At 37.2% G+C, this 23,109-nt stretch overlaps 3 protein-coding genes across 4 annotated transcripts; 1 reads left to right on the top strand and 2 right to left on the bottom strand.

Annotated features, from left to right (window-relative positions):
- Positions 1 to 167: 167 nt before the first annotated feature.
- Positions 168 to 8,309, bottom strand: rab1ab (RAB1A, member RAS oncogene family b). Its single transcript, XM_036574666.1, has 6 exons — positions 8,112 to 8,309; positions 3,073 to 3,145; positions 2,715 to 2,810; positions 1,734 to 1,829; positions 1,495 to 1,626; positions 168 to 1,343 (listed from the first exon to the last, which is right to left on the bottom strand). The coding sequence occupies exons 1-6, from the start codon at positions 8,123 to 8,125 to the stop codon at positions 1,146 to 1,148; spliced, it is 609 nt and encodes a 202-aa protein (XP_036430559.1). The 5' UTR covers positions 8,126 to 8,309; the 3' UTR covers positions 168 to 1,145.
- Positions 8,310 to 9,181: 872 nt separating this feature from the next.
- On the bottom strand, positions 9,182 to 17,189 carry zgc:153169 (uncharacterized protein LOC767799 homolog). The gene is made up of 10 exons (XM_036574661.1): positions 16,783 to 17,189; positions 13,890 to 14,028; positions 13,497 to 13,653; positions 13,277 to 13,322; positions 12,013 to 12,051; positions 11,281 to 11,369; positions 11,071 to 11,086; positions 10,671 to 10,738; positions 10,228 to 10,332; positions 9,182 to 9,763 (listed from the first exon to the last, which is right to left on the bottom strand). Exons 1-10 carry the CDS (start codon positions 16,889 to 16,891, stop codon positions 9,671 to 9,673), a joined length of 861 nt encoding a protein of 286 aa, XP_036430554.1. The 5' UTR covers positions 16,892 to 17,189; the 3' UTR covers positions 9,182 to 9,670.
- On the top strand, positions 16,730 to 23,089 carry LOC118810693 (TATA box binding protein). 2 transcript variants are annotated; one of them, XM_036574660.1, is made up of 8 exons: positions 16,730 to 16,898; positions 18,347 to 18,497; positions 19,087 to 19,421; positions 19,568 to 19,655; positions 20,888 to 20,979; positions 21,318 to 21,485; positions 21,905 to 21,999; positions 22,109 to 23,089. In XM_036574660.1, the coding sequence occupies exons 2-8, from the start codon at positions 18,444 to 18,446 to the stop codon at positions 22,186 to 22,188; spliced, it is 912 nt and encodes a 303-aa protein (XP_036430553.1). In that variant the 5' UTR covers positions 16,730 to 16,898; positions 18,347 to 18,443; the 3' UTR covers positions 22,189 to 23,089. The 2 variants fall into 2 exon arrangements, with proteins under 2 accessions (XP_036430553.1, XP_036430552.1); XM_036574659.1 differs by lacking the exon at positions 16,730 to 16,898 and adding an exon at positions 17,215 to 17,291.
- Positions 23,090 to 23,109: the final 20 nt, after the last annotated feature.

Genomic DNA, 23,109 nt, shown 5'->3' with positions numbered 1-23,109 from the left:
CGCCACAATTACCTTTTTCACATTAAGGAAATGAATCTAAAATCTGGTTACGCAACAAGCAATGTCATAGTGAGGACCTGCTGAAGTGGAAAATTACTTGCCTAATGTATACTAGGCATTAGGCAACACAAACTAGATGCAATACCATTAACAAGTTCATTCAAAGCGGAATTCAGTTGCCTTTATTATGAAAAAAGAGAACATAGTGTTTTATATGCAGTTGTGCCACTTGCAAGATATTCCACAGGTAATGGCTATTCTGAAATTGATTTTAGATTACCAGAACGATATTTCGTCCATATGAATGTTGAATAAATAATCAAAACACATACATGGTCTCTACAAGTTCTACCAAGAATTGCAGACATATCTGATATTGTACAGTCTGGTGGTACAATATTTATTTTACTTGTTTGTTAAATGTTACATGTAGCGCCAACAAAATTACAATAGTCTGCAGCCACAAATTAAATGCAAAAGATTCAAAAGTAAAACTACTTAGATAATGTATTCAATTCTACAGAACTGGCAATTCAGATCTTACATATATATACATAATGTATATGTACATATATTTCACTAGACTTTTTGACATTGGACAGCCACTGTTGTGCAGTTGGTTGAAACGCAGATTGGCAAACACCTGGAAAGGGGACGAAAACCTACACATGCCGATATAAACAGTAAAATAATCACAGAAAAAGTAAGAAATAAAAAGGACAGAAAAAAGAAGTCATTGAATTTTGACCACAGTAGACCTGCAGTAGGAATGCAGTGAGATAAATACACATATATTTCTTAGAAACCTGCACACAGACACACAGTTGTGTGAAAATGAAATCTCTCTTTTTGGGGGTGGGAAGGAGGGTGGTTCAAAGCAGCCCCAGACCATTACCAAAAATCTGACCTTTTATCATTTTTAACTTGTGAAAGGGGAGGGGCCAGGACGGTGGCAGATTCTTCTATGGTTTTTGGTAGTGCGGCTACATACAGTACAATTTAGGCAACTTAGATCGTTTCCTGTCTCTCAATCTCACCCTTGTCTCTCTGTAAGTAAGTGGTCTACCTGTCTTTCTCTGGTTTTACTGGGGCTTGTTCTGTGTGATTCTGGGGGCCAGGACTTTGGAAAGAAGCGAGAGGTGGCCTCAGCAGCAACCCCCAGAGGCAGGCTTCACTGGAGTGCTCTGGATCTTCACGTTGGACTTCTCAGTGCCTCCAGCTGTTGCTCCAGGACCCATTCTCTTCTTGATCTCTGCAGCCATAGTCATGAAGGCCTGTTCCACGTTGGTGGCGTTCTTAGCGCTAGTTTCCAAGAAGGGGATGCCAAGGGAGTCGGCAAATTCCTGTGGAAAGATAAAGCTTCTGTTAGTTTTTTCACAGTTACCATGCAGAATAAGCCTGTGAAAGACACAAACATTCAACAGTCGAACATTTTATAGAACAAGTTACTGTTATAAACCACAATGGATGAAACTACAGGAAAAGGCACATTACCTTTGCCGTTGTGTAGTCCACCACTTTTTTTGTTGTTAAGTCACACTTGTTTCCCACCAATAACTTGTTAACATTTTCACTGGCATAGCGGTCAATCTCCTGTAGCCACTGTTTAACATTATTGAAGGACTCCTGGGGAATAATAAGATCAACATCACAAAAACAGCAGAAGCACACATGGAATCAACTTGTCTTCTCAAAAATATGAGAAGGTCTCAGAGACACAATAGCAGGCTCACCTGGTCTGTAACGTCGTAGACAACAATAATGCCGTGTGCTCCTCTGTAGTAGCTTGACGTGATTGTGCGAAACCTCTCCTGTCCTGCTGTGTCCCACTGTAAAGAGTAAACAAAACAGTCAAACATAACTTACTCCTTTGGTAAGACAGAAAGAAACATATGCAGACAGTAGTTTTAAAAAAATATACACTACCCCAGAAAAGACTGATTTCACTCCATTCTGAACTTCACAAAGCAGACTTTCATAAATAGACAGCTATTGGGACACTGTTTATAAAGCCAATGCAGAAAAATGTAGTACCTAAATACCAAACCAGGCATTTAAAGCAACAAAGTATAATGGTAGAGCAGGTTTTGTCTTTTACCATGTTCTCTCTTTTGAGATTATACAAAAAAGCATAATGTAGCCTTTAGCCCAGGTTGCTTTTTCCAAATTATTGGGCATCCAATTTCTGCAGAACAAACTGTTCACATGCTACTGGAATCAAAAGGTGCACTGAACGAAATAGTAGCTTATCATTATTTACTGTATAACTTGCTTTATTATTTAACATACATTCAAGACATTTAAGACAGTGTTTGTTACTTAATCTACAGCATCATATAATCTGAACTGACCTTCATAACACTTAAGATCACTTGTGATTTGTTCATTTGTGATAACTGTCATTTTGTGTTAGTTTATATACAATAGTTTACAGAATGTAGATTTAAATGTTATGAACCAGATACAAATAGGTATTTTTAGCCTTTGTATTTACAGTCATGTTGGTCTAGTTTTCTAACTCAAGACTGTAGGCACTGTAGTCATTTTACAATGATCTACAACCAAGTTTTTCAAGTTCTTATAGCTTCCTAGCTAAAATCTGTGAAGTTCAAAAGGTACTATATTTCATACATTTATCTCCAAATATGTTTTTACCTTATTAAAAACACTGATTCCAGACTTTTAAATACTAATTCAAACTGAAGAAGACTTACAATTTGAAGTTTGATGGTCTTTCCATCTAACTCTATAGTTCTTATTTTGAAGTCCACACCGATAGTGCTAATGTAGCTTTCTGTGTATGTGTCATCCTGGAAGAAGAAGAAAGGAAGTTTAAGTAGGACAAGGGCACTTAAGAAGTCTCGCTGATCTCACAACTGGTTCAACCAACAAATAAAGTAAGCACGAAAAACTCTAAACAGATCAGGAGAAGCAAGTTAAATATTGTAAAGGTACTTTTATGAGCAGCGGGGACACTTCAAACTGAGATCTCATCTGGGCTGAACCTCACATGCAGGCATCTCTCTTCCATAGTCAAATCTGGGTAGCTCTGAATACAAGTTGAACACTTACTGCAAATCGGAGGAGAAGGCAAGACTTTCCAACACCAGAGTCACCAATCAAGAGCAGCTTGAATAAATAGTCACTGTAGAGGAAAGAGCAAAAAATAAATAAATAAATAAATAAATAATAAAAAAAAATCAGACTTTGACCTTGAGATACCTTGAGATCTTTAAGCTATGCCTCATTCAGGGGACCTCGTTTTTAAGGAAAACAGCTGTTGGGCAAGAGTTGTTACAAAATACAGTTAGTACTCCATTGTTTGTTCTTTGACAAGATGTGATAAAAGGTATTATTAGAGGCTTGTGGAAACACACTATCACAGGTTATGCAGAGGCAGGGTCTACACTTGATCAAGCTGGGTGGTGTCAAGACTTGCTAATATCGCATCATTAGTGTGAAGGAACATAATTCTGAACACAATGGAAGGTCATAGCAGTCAGTTCTTCCACAGTGAGTGGGCCCTGACAGCCACAACAAAAACAGCAGGGCCACTTTGAGATTAAACACACTGCTTGTTTTTTTGGGTAATTACAAAAAGGTACAGAAGTTTCCTTCTCCCACTGATTTAAAAAGTGTATATTATGTTCTGGTCAAACTACATAAGATGATTGGCCAAATAAATGGGAAACTTTAAAAAAAGGACAAAATATGTATGGAAAAAGAATATTGGGTGGAATAGTATTAAACTAATGTAACTATTTTAGGCTAATAAGTTAGCAATAGCTAGCTACTGACAAGTAGACTTTGACTTTTTTTCTTAACCAACTTATTAACTCAGGTTCAGCAACGGCTTCAGTGTTACACCATTAAGAAGAAATTCAGTTACGGCATTGTACGATCAGATCCCTTTGCAATGTTGCAAATAAGTTCACAATCATGAACGTAACAAGCAAAATGACAATAAAAAATGAATGTCAATCACACACATATGTTTAATATATTCATGATATATACTTCCTCTCAAACGTTAACAGCCCCAGATTTTTACACTTTCCCAGCATAAACGTTTTGCTTGATCCAGTTCAGGAAGGACCTCAATTAGACGATGAACTGGATTGTGTGTGTTTCAAAATATAGAAATGGGACTGTGATCCCTTCGTTCTAGTCTGATAAAGATACCTGTCTATAGTTCAGAACGATAAGCCAGAAGTGAGTAACAAGAGTTTTTCTTTTTTTGAACACCAACTGTACACCACTCATTTCCCATATTCATTAAATCTGGGCCGAAATGCTATATGATACTATAGCTTTCCTATACATGAAATAGGTCAGACATCAGAGAAACACTGTCTAAAGTTACTTAATCATGAATGGGACAGTTACCAGTTCAACATACATACAGGAGACTACAATGGCAGTTTATAAAGCACTCTGTGCATGTGGAGCTTGAAGTTAGGGAAATCTGAGTAAGCAGATTAAGCATTCCTCCAAAGGGGAATTTTAGCTCAATGTGCTCAAGCCTCTAGTCAGAAGCCACCTTGATAGTGTTGTCACCTCAAGGTGAACTATTTGGGAAAAACTGTAAAGGCAAAGACAATTGTGGGAGGGATATGAGAGAATATAATAATGAGATGCTTTGTTTTGTGTCGTGTCAAAATATAGCGAGGATTTGTTTTGCTGTTTGTGATAAGGAGGGCTTGGCCTGCTTCCAATCTTTGTGGTTTTCATAAGACCACAGAAAGAGGGGAATTTGCATATGCTTCTGTATCCTGAAAAGCAGAAGCAGTCTCTTCTGTATCTGAATATGATTTTAAGACATCAAAATCAATGTACCCATACTGCTATTAAGGACAACAAAACAGATTAAAAGGAGGATGACTATATGTCATTATGTTTGAAAGAGACATTACTGTTTGCAGTACATCATCAGAAATTTCCCTGTAAACAAAAATCCAGATGTGGTTCTGTATTCAATTAGCAGCACTCAGGTACTCAACATGTGCTCTGTTTCCATGTTTGATTTCTGTAAAGTTATAAAAGAATATCTATAAATATCCAATAATGATTAAAGGAGCCTAAACCTTAAAATGTTTACTGCTCTCTGGACACTTTCTTACTAATGTTTAATATGGGAAGGTCAACTTTGCTGGCCTATAGAGACTTTAACTGACAGTAATTACATGCTCACTTCTATTACAGCAATAAAGACTAGGCCTAAAATAACAAAAAACCTGTACAATGCATCCAAACCTAACCTTTAGCATGAGGATAACGTTAGAACACCAGCACCTTTCAGTGAAAAATAAACACTGAGAATAAGATAAGCTAATAAACAGAAACCAACAAACTGCTCAGAATTCTGTGAAGCTCCACCCTATGTTTAATTTTATTATTTAACACAGTGAGCTATTTATCTGAGTTTACAGGATGTGGTAAATTAGAGCCTACCAATAATTTGACATGCTACAGTTGTCTGTTTAAGACTCACAGGTGTCGGTTTCCTTTTTGACTATATTAAATTATGTCAGGTGATATTATCAGTCATCTTAATTTTCTGCTCCTTAAAATCAGTACTGGTCATATATCAGTATTTAGGCCTTGTGAATATGAGCAAAATTTTGGTATTGGAGGCTTGAGGCTCTAAAGGGTACGGATCTGACAAACCTATTCCTTGACCCATAGGAAAATACAAAAAACAACTGAAGTTTATCTCTATAGATCCTCCTGGTCTGGTCCGGTTTACTGGTTCAGCAGAGCAGCTTTGTGCTTTCTTGACTTCTCTTGCTGTAATTAATTTAAGTCATACTCTCGTTGTTAGGCTGATGACAGCTGACAAAAACCACTGCTGTGGAGGGACGTTCTGGTCAAACAACCTGACCAAAATCTGTCTGCATAGCTAAGCTTTCCTAAAATGTTTTCAAACTTCCAAAATAGAAAACCAAACTATACTTAACACTGCACCAATGTTTCATTCTGTGAGCAATATAGCTAGGGAAAAGGGCTCTTTCTGTCCTGTATTACAGAACGTCCTGTATCTTCTTTGGTCTCAACTAGTATGCAATATCCTTTGAAGGTTGCATCTGCACACCTCTCAAGCACAACTTGTAATGAACCGAAAATAATAGCAGTTGCAATATGACAATATTTATTGTTATTGTGATAACTTACTTCATAACATGTCACATATATGCTTCTTTGAGTAGACTGTGAACATCATGGAATGTTGAAATGTTCAATGCAAATCATTGTATTCATTGTTTTTGATAGTATTATTTTTTAAATGTGGCACTTCTGTTTCTTTTTTGTCTGTTCCAATCATATCAGAAAAAAATAAATATCAAAACATTGTATATTGTGAAAAGTTCTTTAAGTATCGTGATATATTTTTGCCATAGCACCCAGCTCTAGCAGCGACCTCAACATTAGCCCTGAATTATAATTGCGGTGAAATAATTTGACTTTTGCTTTTTTTTGCTTTGACTTAACCACTGTTGAAACGTAGAGGCAAAAGAGCATTGTATTGTATGATCTAATTTTGCTGTATGATCATCCATGTGGTTCAGGTAAAATGAGAACATGAATACATCTAAGATAAACAACTACCGTGTAAAATCGACCTTACTTTTTTGGGAGAGAACTGAGAGAAGTGAATATATTAGAATAACATAAGTAAAATAAGGTAAAGTAGTAAGTGGTAATAAGATAACGAAAAAATAGCCTAATAAATCTAATCAGTTGAATGGAATCACTAAACGCGTTTACTCAACATGTAAAATATAGGCAACACATGCTGAAGCCAACGGTCTTTCCAGTTGCTCAGCATTTAGTGAGTGTTGTAAGAACCATGTCATATGACATGTGACTTACACATGACTGTCTTACAGCTGAGGAAAGGAAGGGTGGCTTCCAGTCCTAAACATTCACTTGTCATTCGCTAACTCAGATGGCCTAAGTGTAAAGCACTACTGGATAAATTCAAATAAAACAGAATCACAATAATGACAATAACGAAACAAGCCGGGAACATAATTAAGAGAACATCCCGAGTCGGATCTGCGTTCTATGGCTAAAGAGAACACGCCCCAGAACGGCTGTTCTCTACAGTGAGATTGATTTAGACACTCCGTGCAGGGCCGCTTCATTCTGGAAATATAGTATGTACACGTCGTAGCAGAGAATGCAGTTGGAGTGACAGAGGAGGATTTTCTTTTGAGAAGGCAGGGTGCTAGATATAAAACTTTAGTTGTTAAGTAAAGCAGAACTTTGTCTTGCTCAGTTCCTAATCAGCCGAACAAAGTACTTCAAGCTAGTCTGCATTTCAGATACAACTCGAAACATTACTGTACACAAACTACTGAGGGCTTTTATTTTAGATTAACTTAATTATCGAGCTACTTAGCTACCTATGAAAAGTAAGCTAGCTGGCTGCTATCTAGCAAGCGATGACTGAACGTTTGATTATTAATGTTTAGCTAACTGGTTTGGTTTATTGGAAGTGTTTGCAGGTCAAACCCGGCAAGTCACTCAACCGACTCGATTTAAAAATCCACCTACTTGGCAGGCTAACCAAACATCTTTGAAATCTAATTCCGGCACAAATTCGCTCTCTTTTACAGGCTAACTATCTTAACAAAGCTATGTCTTGTCTAATTCAACCGATTAACTAGCTGTCTAACTACACACAGAACAATTCACCGAGCAAATGTGCTTTTCTGGACGCAACAGTTCACTGAATTAATGTTAGCTTAGTAAGGCTGTAAATGATATGTAGGTTAGGTAGCTACCATCCGCTGGTAAATCAACAGTTAGTTAACATTAGTGGTGTTAGGCGGATGGTCAGCATAAATAATTAACACAGATGTTGGTGGATTACGAATCATTTAAAAATAAATGACAGCCATGTGTTACTTGTACTGAAAACAATAAAACAATGCCTAACCAAGGCTGCTAGTAAGCTAAAGCAGGCTATTTACACGTAGTTGTCGCTGCTGGTTGCTAACTAGTTTAGCTAAAATGGTTTAGCTGTCAAAACTGGTCACTGTGCCACTGCTGGTAGTTCTGCTAGCCGGCTAAGAGCTAACAGGCTATCGAGTCATTAATCCACTTACTATTCAGGATTCATCGTGGATTTGACACCGTGAAAGCAATTCTTCTTCTTAAACAACCCTTCGGTCTGCGTAGATGAAGTGGAAACAATAAACTCTCTCCTCCGACGATATAAAAGTAACTAGCTGGCTAGCTGCTCCCCCCAAAGCAGAGGCTACTCGTTTGAAACTCAAAATGGCTGAATCTTCATCCAGGAAACAGCGGCTCCTCAGCGGGCTGCGTAAGCCACCGCTGTGCAGGCTCCGCGGAAGTAGTAGTTCGACGACGCCGCAGTTTGAATCCATCCAACAAGAACAACACAATGCAAAAGACTACAATTCCCTACACCGCCCAGCGTAGATAATGAGTTCACAGCAGTTTAGGGCGCCTCACTCGCCACTGCTGCAATCCTGCCCTCTATCATGAGGGGTAAAAATTACGTCATTAGTGAAACGTGGCACAGGCTGGCGTGAATATGAATCACGGATCAATAACGTGTGTGTGAAGCTATCCTGAGTCAGGCTGATGTATCATTCATTGTTATATTTCATTGTCTTTTGATCTGAGTGACAGCCTGACAAGTAACCACAGCCCTCTGACTTTACTGAAAATGTGACATGAGATATTTTCAGAGACTGAACATAATGCAATACTACAAATGATAAAACAGAATACTTAGTATCAGCAAACATGCATGTTCTTAATCAACAAGCTTTCAGAATATACAGTTTCTACAATTTAAAAAGATGTTTTTTGGACCTTTTAAATATAGAACAAAGTTGGGACGCTGTGTAAAATGCAAATAAATGTAAATAAAAACAGAATGCAATGATTTGCAAATCTTATAGAACCATATTTTATTCACAATAGAACATAGAACACATATCAGATGTTGAAAGTGAGACATTTTACCATTTCCTGAAAAACATTAACTCATTTAGAACTTGATGGCAGCAACGCATCTCAAAAAAGTTTGGACAGGGGCAACAAAAGGCTGGCAAAGTTGTGTAATGCTAAAAAACACACCTGGTGGTTAATCGGCAACAGGTCAGTAACATGATTGGGTATAAAAAGAGCATCCCAGAGAGCCTGAGTCTTTCAGAAGTAAAGATAGGAAGGGGTTCACCACTGTGAAAGACTGCACAATAAAATTGCGCAAGAATTAAAGAATAATGTTTCTCAACATAAAATAGAAAAGAACTTTTGTTTTTCATCATGTACGGCACATAATACCATTAAAAGATTCACAGAATCTGGGGAAATCTCTGTATGCAAGGGACAAAGCCTAAAACTAATATTGGCTGGCTGTGATATTTGGGCCCTCAGGCAGCACTGCATTAAAAACAGACATGATTCTGTAGTGAAAATCACTGCATGGGCTTAGGAGCACTTCCAGATATCACTGTCTGTGAAAACAGTTCGCCATACAATCCACATATGCACGTTGTATATAATAATATACAGTTCATCCTGATCGACAACACATTGTGATACAACCTGTTTTTTGCTCTTGAGAGTGAATACTTGAAAGTTTATTCTTACACTGAGAAAGCAATCTTGCAGGGGCAAAGTCAGAAAACACTTAATAAGAAATTACACTCTTCTCTACTGAATCCATCCCTTGGTTCCAAAAGGCATAAGGGAATTCCACTGAGGAAGCTGCACCCACCTCTCCCTGAAAGAGGAGGACAAATTATTGAGGTTAAGCAATACAGATTCACAGAAACCATTTCTAGTTTGTTTTATGTTCTAGGCCATGTTTTAAGAAGTCCTAGACACAAACTGTTTTTGTTCTATGCATGCTGTAAGCCTGTGTGAGGTGAATTTCTGCCTCTGAAATATGGAAATGTGCTTAAACAATATTAAAGTCATCTGGAAACACTGACAAAATTTTGTTAACATATGACAAAATATGCCTTTTAAGGAGCAATGACTTAATAGCAGTTCCACCATGTAATAGTGTGTCTTTGCTGGTACAATAAGAAATCATACTTATTCTGTTCTTCAGTGTGTTGGCGTAAACAATATAGCTTTGAAAATAGCTAAATGAGAAGAATATAAAAAAGTGAAAAACAGTTAAATGTAAATAAAGTTTCCTAAAAAAACAAAACTGCACTGGCACATACAAAGTTGTTTTACCTTCATGCTCAAGGCGACAAGACCAATCTCAAAGCATTCACCTTCTCCTGTTCTCCTTCTTATATCAGCGAGGACAGAACAACAGGCTTCTTTAGGAGATGAACCCTTGCAGACAGGAACATAAATACACACACTGAAGGTTAGCCAAGCGGCTCTCTACATTTCAGACACTACATAAATCAAAATATCCCTATCACTGTATACAAATCAAAATGAGATGGATTTATATTTGACCTCAAAGTCACTCAGATACAATTTGCAAGCTACAAATAATACACCTGAAAGGACAATGACTGAGCATTCCAAAATGGGGAGGTAGTAGAAACAACAAACATACAAAATAGATAAAAGACTACAGACTACAAATCAGAAAGCCAATCATTTCAGAATGTCAGAACATTCTCTCTGACTAATAATACTTCAAAAAGTACAGCTAAACATACCTGTCTCATCAGCTGTACAATATGAAAGCTAGGGCAGTAGCACATGATTTTGTCCCCATCACCTGTAGCTATTTGAAACAACGTACATACAAATACCATCAGTACACTCACTGTACACATTGAGTATTACAGTACATGCCAATTTCAAGCTTTTTACAGGACAATCCAACCAAGGACGTTGAACCTTGATAATGGAAAGATACATAAAGACTGACAGAATATATATATCCCGTTGTCCAGGTTCAACTTCCTTTGTTAGATTGTCCTGTCAAAAGCTTGAAATTGGCATAAACTGTAATACTCTTAGCGTACAGAGACAGTCCTTTTAGCGGCTAATTTCAGAGTCATACTTTACCTTAAGTGAAATGATTCAAATGAAGAAAAAATAGAAAACACCAACCTGCAGCGGCACCAACCTAAAATACAAAAATCAGAATTAAACCCACACTTCCTCAACTCTGAGACAGCACTGGAAAATTCTATTTCATAACAAGGTGAATACAGGTGAATAAGGAATTTGCTTATAAAATGCAGTATTCTGAATCCAGCTTTCTATAACACGAGACAACTTACAAAAATGTCCCCAATGCATTGCAAGATGAGAGCCTACCGTGTGGTCAGCATACAGGCCACAGCCAGGAAGTGGAGAGTCTCCCACTCTCCCTGGAGCCTTGAAGGGAGCTCCTGATGTTGAAACTCCTATAAGCATTAGCAAATCATAACTTTAATAGGTTTATGTAACAAGACTGTATTTCAAGCAAGTTTGGACCATTTATATTCTATTCTATGCTATTCTATTCTATTGCGCCATTTCTATACTATTATATTTCTAATTTTGGACCATTTCAATGAAAAGGACAGCAGGCATGTTCAAATGGTGTAAAAAAAGGAAGAAGTTAGGTTACAGGATTAATAAAGTATGTGATATATGATGTATATGCATAGGGTTTATGTATTATGTGGCTGTCAGCAATCAAGGACCCTTTGTCCATTATTAAACTAGGAAAATACAGGCAAGGTCATCTTTGGATGACACTCCTCAACATTAGCATACATTTTTTTTGTTTAATGAAACTATTTAAATGGAGAAGTCAACCCAATTCTAGATCTAGAGTAAGGTAAATGCTCATCATTTATTAGTGCTGCACCTACATAAATGTTTATTTTCACCCACTGACATGAATTACAAAGGTGATTTATGGCTACATTTGTCATATTGGTAATATCAATATCAATTTCTTGCAACTTGTACTTTTTCAAGAGTGAAGTGAATTTCTGGGGGAAAGTACAATACTGCTGTAAACAGCAATACCAAAATATGAAAATAAATGGAAAATCTCACCAACTGTGATATTTCCTGTAAGATCAAGAGCAATGAGGCCTGAAAGGAAAAGCATGGTAGTTACAAAAACATGCATGTATCTTTCATTTATTTAGTCATTTATTTAGTGAGTTGGCCTATCACAAATTGTTTAAAACGTTCCTTCATTGTTGCAGACCAAAGAGCTAGCATTACAACTGAATTGTATTTTTAATTGTATTACTGATCACTGCTTACATTGAGTCTGAAACTTTTGACTGACGATGGTTGATTGCACTTATGACATGAATAAGGGGAATTAGTAATCAAAACTAAGCAATTAGTAATCAAAAGTAATTAGGCACTGGATAGATGGAACAGTCTCTAACCAATAAACATCCAGTAAAGACCTTCCTAAAAAATTAGAAATAATATTCAAACCGCAACAGTAGCTACACTACGTCTTTGAACTGGGGTTGTATTCTGATATCAGTGATAACAATTAAGCCAAAGACCATATTTGATAGTTCAAAGGTGATAACTGGTGTTTTGATCAGAGAACTAACTATTTTAAACTACTTACTAAATTATACTAAATAATACGTATATTTAACGTTTTACTCCCTTTTACTGTTAAAACTGATTTTTATGGGGCATTAATAAGCCATCTACACTGCTGGGGGTCTCCCAGACATACCTTCAGAAGGTTCAGATAAGTTGTTAACTATGAAAATAGTTCATGGTTTCCAAAATGCACCTACAGCTGAACTCCAGAGCACCTCTGTCATATTGATGAAAAACACCTCTGCATTTTTTATATGTAAAGCACTTGGATGTGTAGCAGTCTGAAGTTTCTCCAGCAGGGGGCACTATTAATACGCAGGTCAGAATCTGACGCACGTGACTGCAGTACCAACTTTCAAAATGAGAATAAAACAAAATAGTTTTCAGTGTTGATTTACTTAGTATTACATTGTTTAATATGTGATTTTCAATTAAATTAGTTAATGTCAAAAAACACTTGAAGCTAAAATTAGACAGTAGATCTACACTGCAGTTTGTGTTTGTGTGTTTGCGAGGGTTGCCAATATAATCGATGAGAAAATGTGGTATTGTAATCCTTTTTAGATATAGCCTAGGCCTTACTGTGAACTCCAGTCTCAAATTGTGTTTCAGATTATGCATAACTGAACCAAACATAATGGCCTGAATAGTTTGCCTGAAGAAAAACTGCTCAGTTTGTGCATCTTAAAATGTTTCAATAACTGAAGATAGAGAAAAGAAACTGGCTCAGCATGATGCTTACCTATAGTATCATGGCCATCAGCTTGCTTCCTCTTTTCAAGGAAGTCCTTCAAGTGCACATGAAAAACAACAAGGCATCGTAAGCCACTGTGACATTTTAATATTTGATTTACTGACAGAAATACTGAAATACTGAAAAATGATACACAGATAATACTGATACTGCAATGAAGAAACCTAATAAAACCTCCTATGCTGTAACCAACACTGGATGTGAGTACCTGATAGGCAGCAAATGTATGGCTAGAGAGCATGGTGTCATTGGGTTCAATGGTAAAGCCCTCTTCTCGTGCAAAGGCTTCAGCTCCTTCACCAACTAGAAAGCTGTGAGGGCTTCTGTCCATTACCCTGCGTGCTACCCGACATGGCTGCCCAACCCTGAGAACAAAAACACAGAAAGTTCATATAATGTGCTGTAAACAGATATACTGTGACAAAACATAGAACTTGCTGCAAACAAACGTACTTCAGAGACAATCAAAAGATATTTATTGTTTGCAAATATCCATATCTATTAATGATAATATGTCATTTGGTACTATAATATGCCATTCAGATGTATTTTATTATGTGAAGCCACTTCAATTTTAAATGACATCAATGTCACCCTTTACCCTCGTAATGCTGCTACTGCACCAAATCGCCCTGGCACACCTTCCATTATTGCTGCATCACACTCCAATATTCCCCTGCTATTGGGGAAGCCTCCTCTTCCAACTACATGACGGCCTGTCTCCACATCATTCTCAACATCTGCAAAAGAATAAATACTGATAGCAATAAATACTGAAATCTTTTTCATTTTTTTTTTCATTTAAGTAGTGAACCTTATTAATGATCCTTACAAGGTTCACTTTTTCGCTTTAAATCAACCAGTTTCTTTTTTAACAAATTCTCACAAAAGGTTCATTTAATGGAGGGTATGCTCTTCATCTTGTGAGAGTGAGAATGTTTTTATCTTTGAAATTGAAATTGCATATATAATTGCATATATATTACCTTAAAAAAAGACTTTCTAGAGCATTAGGAATGTTCATTTGGAAATTCACTATTTCTATTTACTGTCTTAAATGTTTGCAGCATTTTTCTGCATAATTTCCCATTATTAAAGATCTTAATTTAACAATTTTTATTCATACATGTAACATTGTATTAGTGTGCAGGCCTTTTCATAAAGAAAACTCAGATTTTTATGCACCTACAAAATTATTGTTTGGAGAGTTTTTTTCTTTGGTTTATAGCTTGAGGGGATCACAGCACATCTGTACTTTTTTATAAGTTATTTAGATGTAACTGTCTGCATCCAAGAAAATGGTTGAAGGGTGCAGTAATAATGCCTTCTTGGAAAAATATAGGGTCAAAAAAGCCTACAAATTGTATTTTTACCTGTGAAACAATTTTTAACTCAAATTTTTTTAATTCAAATTTTGCCTATAGAAATTTCTCATTCATGTGTTTAATAGAGCTGTAGAAATAGTACATTAGAAATAGCACAAAATTATTGTGCAAAATGATTTTACACTCTGGCATTAAAAGCATACTCCCTAATACATTGTATGGCCAAAAATATGTGGACATCAGATGTCTCTGTATGCTGCAGCGTTAACATTTCTTTCACTGAAACTAAGGAGCCCAAACCATTATCCCTCCTCCACCAAACTTTGCTGTTGGCACTGGTAGGTAGCGTTTTTCTGGCATCCACTAAACCCTGATTCATCCATCAGACTGCCAGATACTGACGCATGATTCATCACTCCAGAGAACACATTTCCAGTGTTCCAGAGTTCAGTGGTGATGTGCTTTACATCACTCCAACTGATGCCTGGTGCCTAATGGTCTTAGGCTTATGTGCAGCTGCTCGGCCTTGGAAACCCATTTTATGAAGCTCCTTACACTTGTGCTGATGTTGCTTCCAAAGGCACTTTGGAACTCTGTAGTGAGTGATGCAACAGAAGATAGTCGATTTTTACATGCTATGCGCTTCAGCACTCGGCGACCAGACTCTAAGTTTGCATAGTCTACCACTTCGTGGCTGAACTGCTGTTTCTTCTAGATACATCAGTTTCACAATAATATCACTTATAGTTGACCAGGACTGATCTAGCAGGGCAGAAATTTCCCAAACTGACATGGGGCAAAAATGGCATCCTATGACAGCGCCATGTTTAAAGTCATTGAGCTCTTTAATAAGACCCATTCTACTGCCAATGTCAATGGAGATCGCCTGTTAGCAATGAGTGTGGCTGAGACACTTGAACACAATAATTAGGAGTCCACATACTTTTGGCCATATAGTGTGTATTAACCTGTTATGTGAGTGTGATAAATTATTTTGTGCTGTATTTATAACCACTTCATATTTGCATGCCTTATCCATAAATGTCAAATTGTTAAAGGTAAACTGTACAACTGTTAACATTTATTGCTACAGTCCATAGTCAGTAGTTCATTCACTGGAGGGACAGGCACCACTGCATTGTCTCCTGCATAGTAATCTCCTGCACAGGAGATTGCTTTGTATTTTTGTACTGCACATTACTCATTGTTTTAGTATATTTTATTCTATTATTGATCTCTACTTTCTTTTACATATCTGTAAATAGTGTACGGCTCATGTGTTGCACTTTACTGTGCTGTGTAGTGCCGCAATAGCAGCATTTCCCTCTAGGATTAATAAAGTTATCTATCTATCTATCTATCTATCTATTTATATATCCATCCATCCATCTATCTATCTATGTATGTAGCAGTTAAACCCAGTATTTAAGATGACACCCACATCCCACACACCACACCATAAATGTTTCTGTCAATGTCTTTCACACTCTGTATTGTTTATGCACTGATATTTTTGTGATGTGTATCATGTAGAATGTGTAATTCTGTATATTCATTCTGTGTATGAATGCTCCATGTTCTTTAGCTACTGTAGCACCCAAATTTCACATCTATTTATCTATCTATATTTGAAATACTAAATAAATCAAATAAAACTACCTTTTGATGTCATGTTTATAGGTTTTATATCTTCATTGTATACATTTTTTGTATTTAAAATAACAAAAATGTTGCAGTGTATGCCACCATACATCTTATACTTATTATACTCTGAACTCGACCATATTATAATCTCTTCCCTACGTATGCCCACACTATTGAAGGTATTCAGAATATCTGGTTAAGTATAATGAAGTCAGTTCAGCCACGTTGTCCAAGATGTCGTTCTACAACACAAACAAAATGTCCACTTACTTGCTTAAAAGTATGCAGTGGTACAAAATAAAACAAATGGTATGGTATAGTTTAAGTTTGCACCAAATGCTCTACGAATGTTTTTTGCACTCCAAAACCCCAAACTAAGCAAACAAATAAGTCAGCCCAAAAATCATTTTTGCACAGCTGCGTAGGCAAATTTGAAGACCGTTAATCTGTAACACTGTAGAGGAATGGAGTAATGAGAGTCACATTTTCTTCCGACACCACACTTCATAACGGCATTTTATTTACCTGCTATTGCCCTCTCTACAACATCAGTGGCATTCTGTCCAGCTAGAATCATACACCGCATTTTCTCTACTGCGGGCTGTGAGAAGGACCAAGTCCCCACTGCTGCCATCCTGCAGGTTTTTTCAGTCTCTGCTTACCAAACCTTCCTCTCAACGGCTAAGAAAGGAGGATGAGAAAAATAATTATGACCTGTGTTTAATGCTTTTCTTGTACCATTGGCCGTTTGGTTAGCTGTCTCGCTTGAATCAGTGCTTCCGTGGTCGCTTTAAGCGAATTATTACAATTAAATAATTTGTTTCATTTCATTAGCTTCAAATAACTATACTTAATACACTATTGCTTTCGTCATCGCTTTGATTTTATTTTTATACTGAAAGAATCCCTTTGATTAATTTAGCCTATTTCAGTTTCGGGGCACGTATTATATAAAACAGCGGAAGTAGTTCAGTAAAACTGGCGGAACTTGTAGAGTCTCATGTTTTGCGCGCAGGCAGAGACAGACAGAGAAGGTAAAGACTAAACGCACTTCCTCGCATTTACACCGTACTTGGATAATTAACAGAGTCCACTGGTTTGTTCAACCATATGGGTCCTTCAGCAGCGTTTGCGCCTGTTTCTGATAGTGTAGTAACCCCAACCCCGTCTGTTCGAGCGCTGCTAGCGACCCCAGGCAGGCTAGCGTTAGCGCGGCTAGTAACGAACAGCTGAGATCCTGCATTTTCTTACGGAAGCTGACCAACCTTACTGACTAACCTTATTGTCGGTATCTCACCGGCTTACAGTGTTTTAACTAATGCATTTTGCATATCCTAAACGTTTACAGACCGTCCCATTGTTCCCTTTAGGTAACTCATGTTCAGTAGCTGTCTCGCTAATATCAGTGTAAATCGGCGCTCTATCATTCATTCACTCTGTGAACTGATTTCCTTTAGTTAGCGTTTCATCCACGACTGAACGATTCTCATCTGTTGTGCATGTATGTGTTTGCACTGTAGGAGCTCTTCAGTAACTCATTTTTTTTTGTAATCAGCTCCTTATCGCGCATATTTTAGGCTTTCACTTATAAATAGGGGAGCAGGTTATTGTATTTTTCTGTCAAGAAGCACTAGACTTGGCGGGATAGTAGACTGGTTCAAAAGTGCATATTCTTACTGGCTTTTTCTAAAAATAATGCCGTTCCCAGTTTGAGGAAGAACGGGTAACAGGTAATTGTGTATTGTGTGCAGATAGCGGGAAACATAAAAACAGTGTCTAAAACCTATAAGTGTCAAGAACATCTTAACTGGTGGAGTGAGTGGTCAGTGTGATGCTCATTTCACCATTTAAGAATAGGTTTTGTGAGAAGATGCTTTCAGAAAATCCAGCTCTGGTCAAGTAGAACTTGAACTTGAAAATGCTGGTGAAGTTTCTATATAATTGAGAAATGCAAAGTGCAGGAATTCTTTGTTTTTGGCAGCACAGTTGTAGGACTGTTTCAGTAGTAGGTTTTTAACCTACTGCTTTTTTTGCAGGCATGCTTGACCCAATGTGTACATCTTCTAATTGCTCTGTTTTTTTGGTCAAGGTCTTCATAACTGAAAGCTGTTGGACATCTGAACCCAGTATCTGGTCCGGCCTGTGCTGATATTATTCATTTGCTGCTGGCTTCATAACTAGACAGCATGGAGCAGAACAACAGCTTGCCCCCATTTCCACAAAGTTTAGCATCTCCTCAGGTAAACGGAGTACTAAACAGAATACTCCTTCAGTCCAATAAGACAAAAAAGTAGTTTTCCAACAGAATGTGAACCATTTTTGAACTACAAACCACAAATAATTGTGGTTAATGTAGTGCTGGGTACTATTGATAAACACACCACACCTGGCATAACTTGTTTTGTTTAGAAAGTTTTTCTTCATTTAAAGTGACACCAGAGAGAACCTTACACAGTACTTTTAACCTTAACTAGACAGAAGCAGATAATTCTAGAAAGGGAATCTACATTTTTTTCTTCGGTTTTAAACTGTTATGTCTTGGAAGTGATACTCATTATCTGTCAGATATGTTGCTAAAATGACACAAAACTGAAAAGCAGTATCACAGTGTATGAATATAATGGTATATCAGTGTAGAAGATACATCGTCTAGATCTAGGTCAATGGTTAAGTTGTTCTTTTGCAGTGTATATACTCCTGTATATACACATATCCAAATGTACTTTGGATAATGTAAACTCAGACATGATTTATTATACATCTTATTTATAAATCATTTTTAAGTTTTACCCTTTTTAATCCAACATCTTTACTTGTGATCCTTCATAGGGAGCTATGACACCTGGTCTCTCCATGTTTAGCCCAATGATGCCATATGGTACAGGGCTTACACCACAACCAGTGCAGAACACAAACAGTTTGTCAATCCTAGAGGAGCAGCAGAGGCAGCAACAGCAGCAACAGCAGCAGCAAGTCTCTCAGCAGCAGGGTGGGATAGTGGGAGCATCAGGCCAGACGCCTCAGCTGTACCACTCACAGGCAGTTTCCACCACCACAGCACTGCCAGGCAACACCCCGCTCTACACCACCCCTCTGACCCCTATGACACCAGTCACACCTGCCACACCTGCCTCAGAGAGTTCTGGCATTGTCCCCCAGTTACAGTGAGTTCTTTCACTTTCCATTGCTAATTGTGCTGGTTGATGTGCAGTAGCTATCTACATCTTGCATTACCATATTTGTTTCAAAACTACAGACCTAATAGTTCAGTAACTAATTACTATTCATGTATGTTTTGCATATGATAAAGAAATATTGTGTCAACGGTGAACTTGGGGTGTAAGCTTGACCTGAAGACAATAGCACTCCGAGCCAGGAACGCTGAGTATAATCCTAAGGTAATAGCTATTCATGTGTCATTCTTTAAACCTTCCCTCAGCCAGTTTACAGCATTATCTCACAGATGGATTGTTTTTGAATTGTGTTGTTTTTTTGTTTTTTTTAATTAATGTGAGCATAATCCAAACTAGTCTGGAGCTAAACTGCACCATTAGCTCTGCTGAACAGATTATATTAACAAAAGATTTGTCAGTTAGCTAGATTATTTAAGATCAAGACTGTCCAATAAGGTGATGGGTAACTGACATTTTTTTCAGACCTCACTTTTGGTGCACGTTATCCAGATCACTGGAAAATGCCATTTAGTTGAAATTGAAAATGATCAACTGTTTGGCTACAGTGTCTGATTTTTCTAATTGTGTATTTTGTTTTCCACATTTTTATTTTTACATATTAATGTTTTGTTTATCACAGTTATTTTTCATGAAGTGATAAAATGTGTCAATATCTCAATCACTTTTAAATATTTTAAATATTTTAATAACATTTACTTACAGAAACACACACTCACAAAAGGTGTGTGCTGTCTAGGAACATCCAATGCATTGTAATGGGAGGCCACTCTGTATTAGAACAACTAGAGCAGCCCTGAAATTCATTTTTTTGTCTCTTTCATATACACACACATGCATGCATGACCATGAAACACACACAGTCAGGCCGTAGATACACATTCCAAATATAACTTCTTTACTTTATTCTTTCCACACTGACACTCTGAATGGATGGTTATTTAGTGTTGTATGAGGTCCTTTTGATTAATTTCTAAACATTGATATACAGAATTATGTACTTTTTAATGTACCTTGTATCTGCACTCACTGTCCATTTAGTTAGGTCCACTTAAATTATAGCCCCACTATATGGGTGCACAGTTACAGACTGCGGTTCTTCTGTTGCTGCACTGTTTTTCAGCTCCATCCACCCTATCATTGGTCAGTTTCTGACCACAAGACCACTCTTGTCCAGATGTTGTTTTGATGGTGGTGCATTCTCAACTCAGCACTGACACTGACATAGTGGCATGATGGTATTTTAGGAGCAGTGAAATCTGTGAAATGTTCAGAGAAGGAATACTTGTGGATGAGGACTGGAACCGCTGCTCTGAGCATTTGAGTTTTTTTGTTTTTTTTTGTTTTTTTGTTTTTTTTTATAAATGAATTCTGCAAGAACAGTAGTGCTCATTATGTGGAATATGTGGTATCTTTATCAGTTGTTCTTTCTTTTTTAGCGTTTTGCTGCTGTCATTATGAGAATACGAGAACCCAGAACAACAGCTTTGATTTTCAGTTCAGGCAAGATGGTGTGTACAGGAGCCAAGAGGTAAGAATAACATTTGTAAAGTTACTTTAGTGCTGGTACTGGTGGTGTCCACAGTATACTCAGAAAAAGCATATTGTGATGTAATTTATCACAATAACATTGTGATATTGCCCCAACCCCCAATTGCAGTTCCTAAAACTAAAGCAACATGCCAGGCTCTCAGTTTAGGATAGCAATAAATGTGATAACCTAATGCCAATTACACATACAATCTAAACCCCTTCAAGTACGCAAAGCTGAGGAAATTACCTTGTTACTGTCCAGTTGATATGTAACTCTCCCATCACAGAAAACCTGAACCGTAGTGAATGTGTGCATTTGTTGCCTTGTCCCTGCAGTGAGGAACAGTCTCGCCTGGCAGCCAGGAAGTATGCCAGAGTAGTTCAAAAACTGGGTTTCCCTGCCAAATTTTTGGACTTCAAAATTCAAAACATGGTTGGAAGTTGTGATGTAAAGTTCCCAATTCGACTGGAGGGCTTGGTTCTTACCCATCAGCAGTTCAGCAGGTTTGTTTTTATGTCTGTCCTCTAATGCTGTTTTTTTATGTTGTAACAAAGTCAGCAGGACTTGAGTAAGTCTGAATGAGGAATGTGAATGAATAGACTATTTTTAGGTATAATAAAATATGAATGCAGTACTTAATTTTTATTTGGTGAATGTATTTGACCAAGTGTAATGCTGGGTTTTGTGCCCAAACAACATTCTTCTGGAGAGCCACAATAGGCAGGCAAAGGTTGCAAGTGGCAGGAAGTGGTAAGGCTTAACCTGCTAATGGGCCATTTATTTAAAGTGGTAGCATTGTTTGCACTCCCCTTTGTCAGTAAGTGCAACAATTATTCTATATATCTCAGTATCCATTATCAAATGCGTAAATTTAAAGCTTATTGTTTGTGGCTAACCCTCTAAAATGTCTCCTCTTTTTCAGTTATGAACCTGAATTATTCCCTGGGTTAATTTACAGAATGATCAAACCCAGAATTGTCCTTTTAATATTTGTTTCTGGCAAAGTTGTTCTCACTGGTAAGTACTTTGCAACAAAGTAAAAAGTATTTTGCAACAAATACAGTTTGAAGTAGCAGATATTAAAACACTTGAATTGGTTAATTTTATTTTTTATTTCTGTTCTCAGGTGCAAAAGTCAGAGGTGAAATCTATGAAGCATTTGAAAATATTTACCCTATCTTAAAAGGATTCAGGAAGACAACATAGTTGTATTTGGTTGCACCTTCCCTATTGTCTCTGTTTGGCAGAACTGACATCAGTTCTTCTAGTTTCGTTTTAATTATATGTAAATACGGACTTATTCTTTTCACTTACAGTGAATGCAAATAACTTTTATTACTTTTTAATTTTTTATTCAGCTATTTTTGTGGCTGTCATAGTCCACACTCTTAAATGAGTACTTTATTGGTTTTAATGTTTCTGCCATCTGTTTGTACATTATACCACACATTCCTTTAATAAGCTGGCAGGTTACTTCTTGGAGTTCCTGAGCGGTGACACATTGTCAAGTTACAATCAAAGTGTTGGAAATCGCAGCATTGTCTGTCAGGATTGCAGTTAAGATTCCTTTGGACCCATAGCGAGTAAGCTGTTGATGGTGAGATGATGCACTGATTAGTTTGGTTGTTGAAACCCGATTTGACAAGGATATGGTTTAAGGCTGACATTTTGTGTATTGGGTCTGAATGCAAAGTTTTTTCTTGTCATTTCAATGTAATTCACTGAAGTACTGTGAGTCTTCCACTCAGCCCTAACCCTTATAATAAATTACAGAACCGTAGGAAAACTCATAATAGGTATTTGTAACCAAGGGGCTTTCCTTAGTATTACCAGTAATGACATTCAAAGAGTACAGAAACAATTTATTGAGACTGTGTGTACTTTTTGTCTGTGCAAGAACTGAAGCTTCTAGCCCTTGTAGATCATTTACTGTATATTCATGCAAGTTTTGGGATGGCAAAGAGCCTGGAATTTGGTTTTTGTGCAACTACACATCTGTTCATTATATGGGTTGCCCAGCCCCTTGTAAAGCACTGCAAATGTAACTTTCTGCCTCAGTTGATTTGCTTTAAAACAAAGGCAAATAAATATTTCATATCCATTTACAGTGCGTGTTGTATGTGTACT

Source organism: Colossoma macropomum, unplaced genomic scaffold (genome assembly GCF_904425465.1).
Source record: "Colossoma macropomum unplaced genomic scaffold, Colossoma_macropomum, whole genome shotgun sequence".
NCBI classification, from domain to species: domain Eukaryota; kingdom Metazoa; phylum Chordata; class Actinopteri; order Characiformes; family Serrasalmidae; genus Colossoma; species Colossoma macropomum.
The sequence above is the reverse complement of the archived record's forward strand: the minus strand, read 5'-3'. Positions and strand labels throughout refer to the sequence as shown.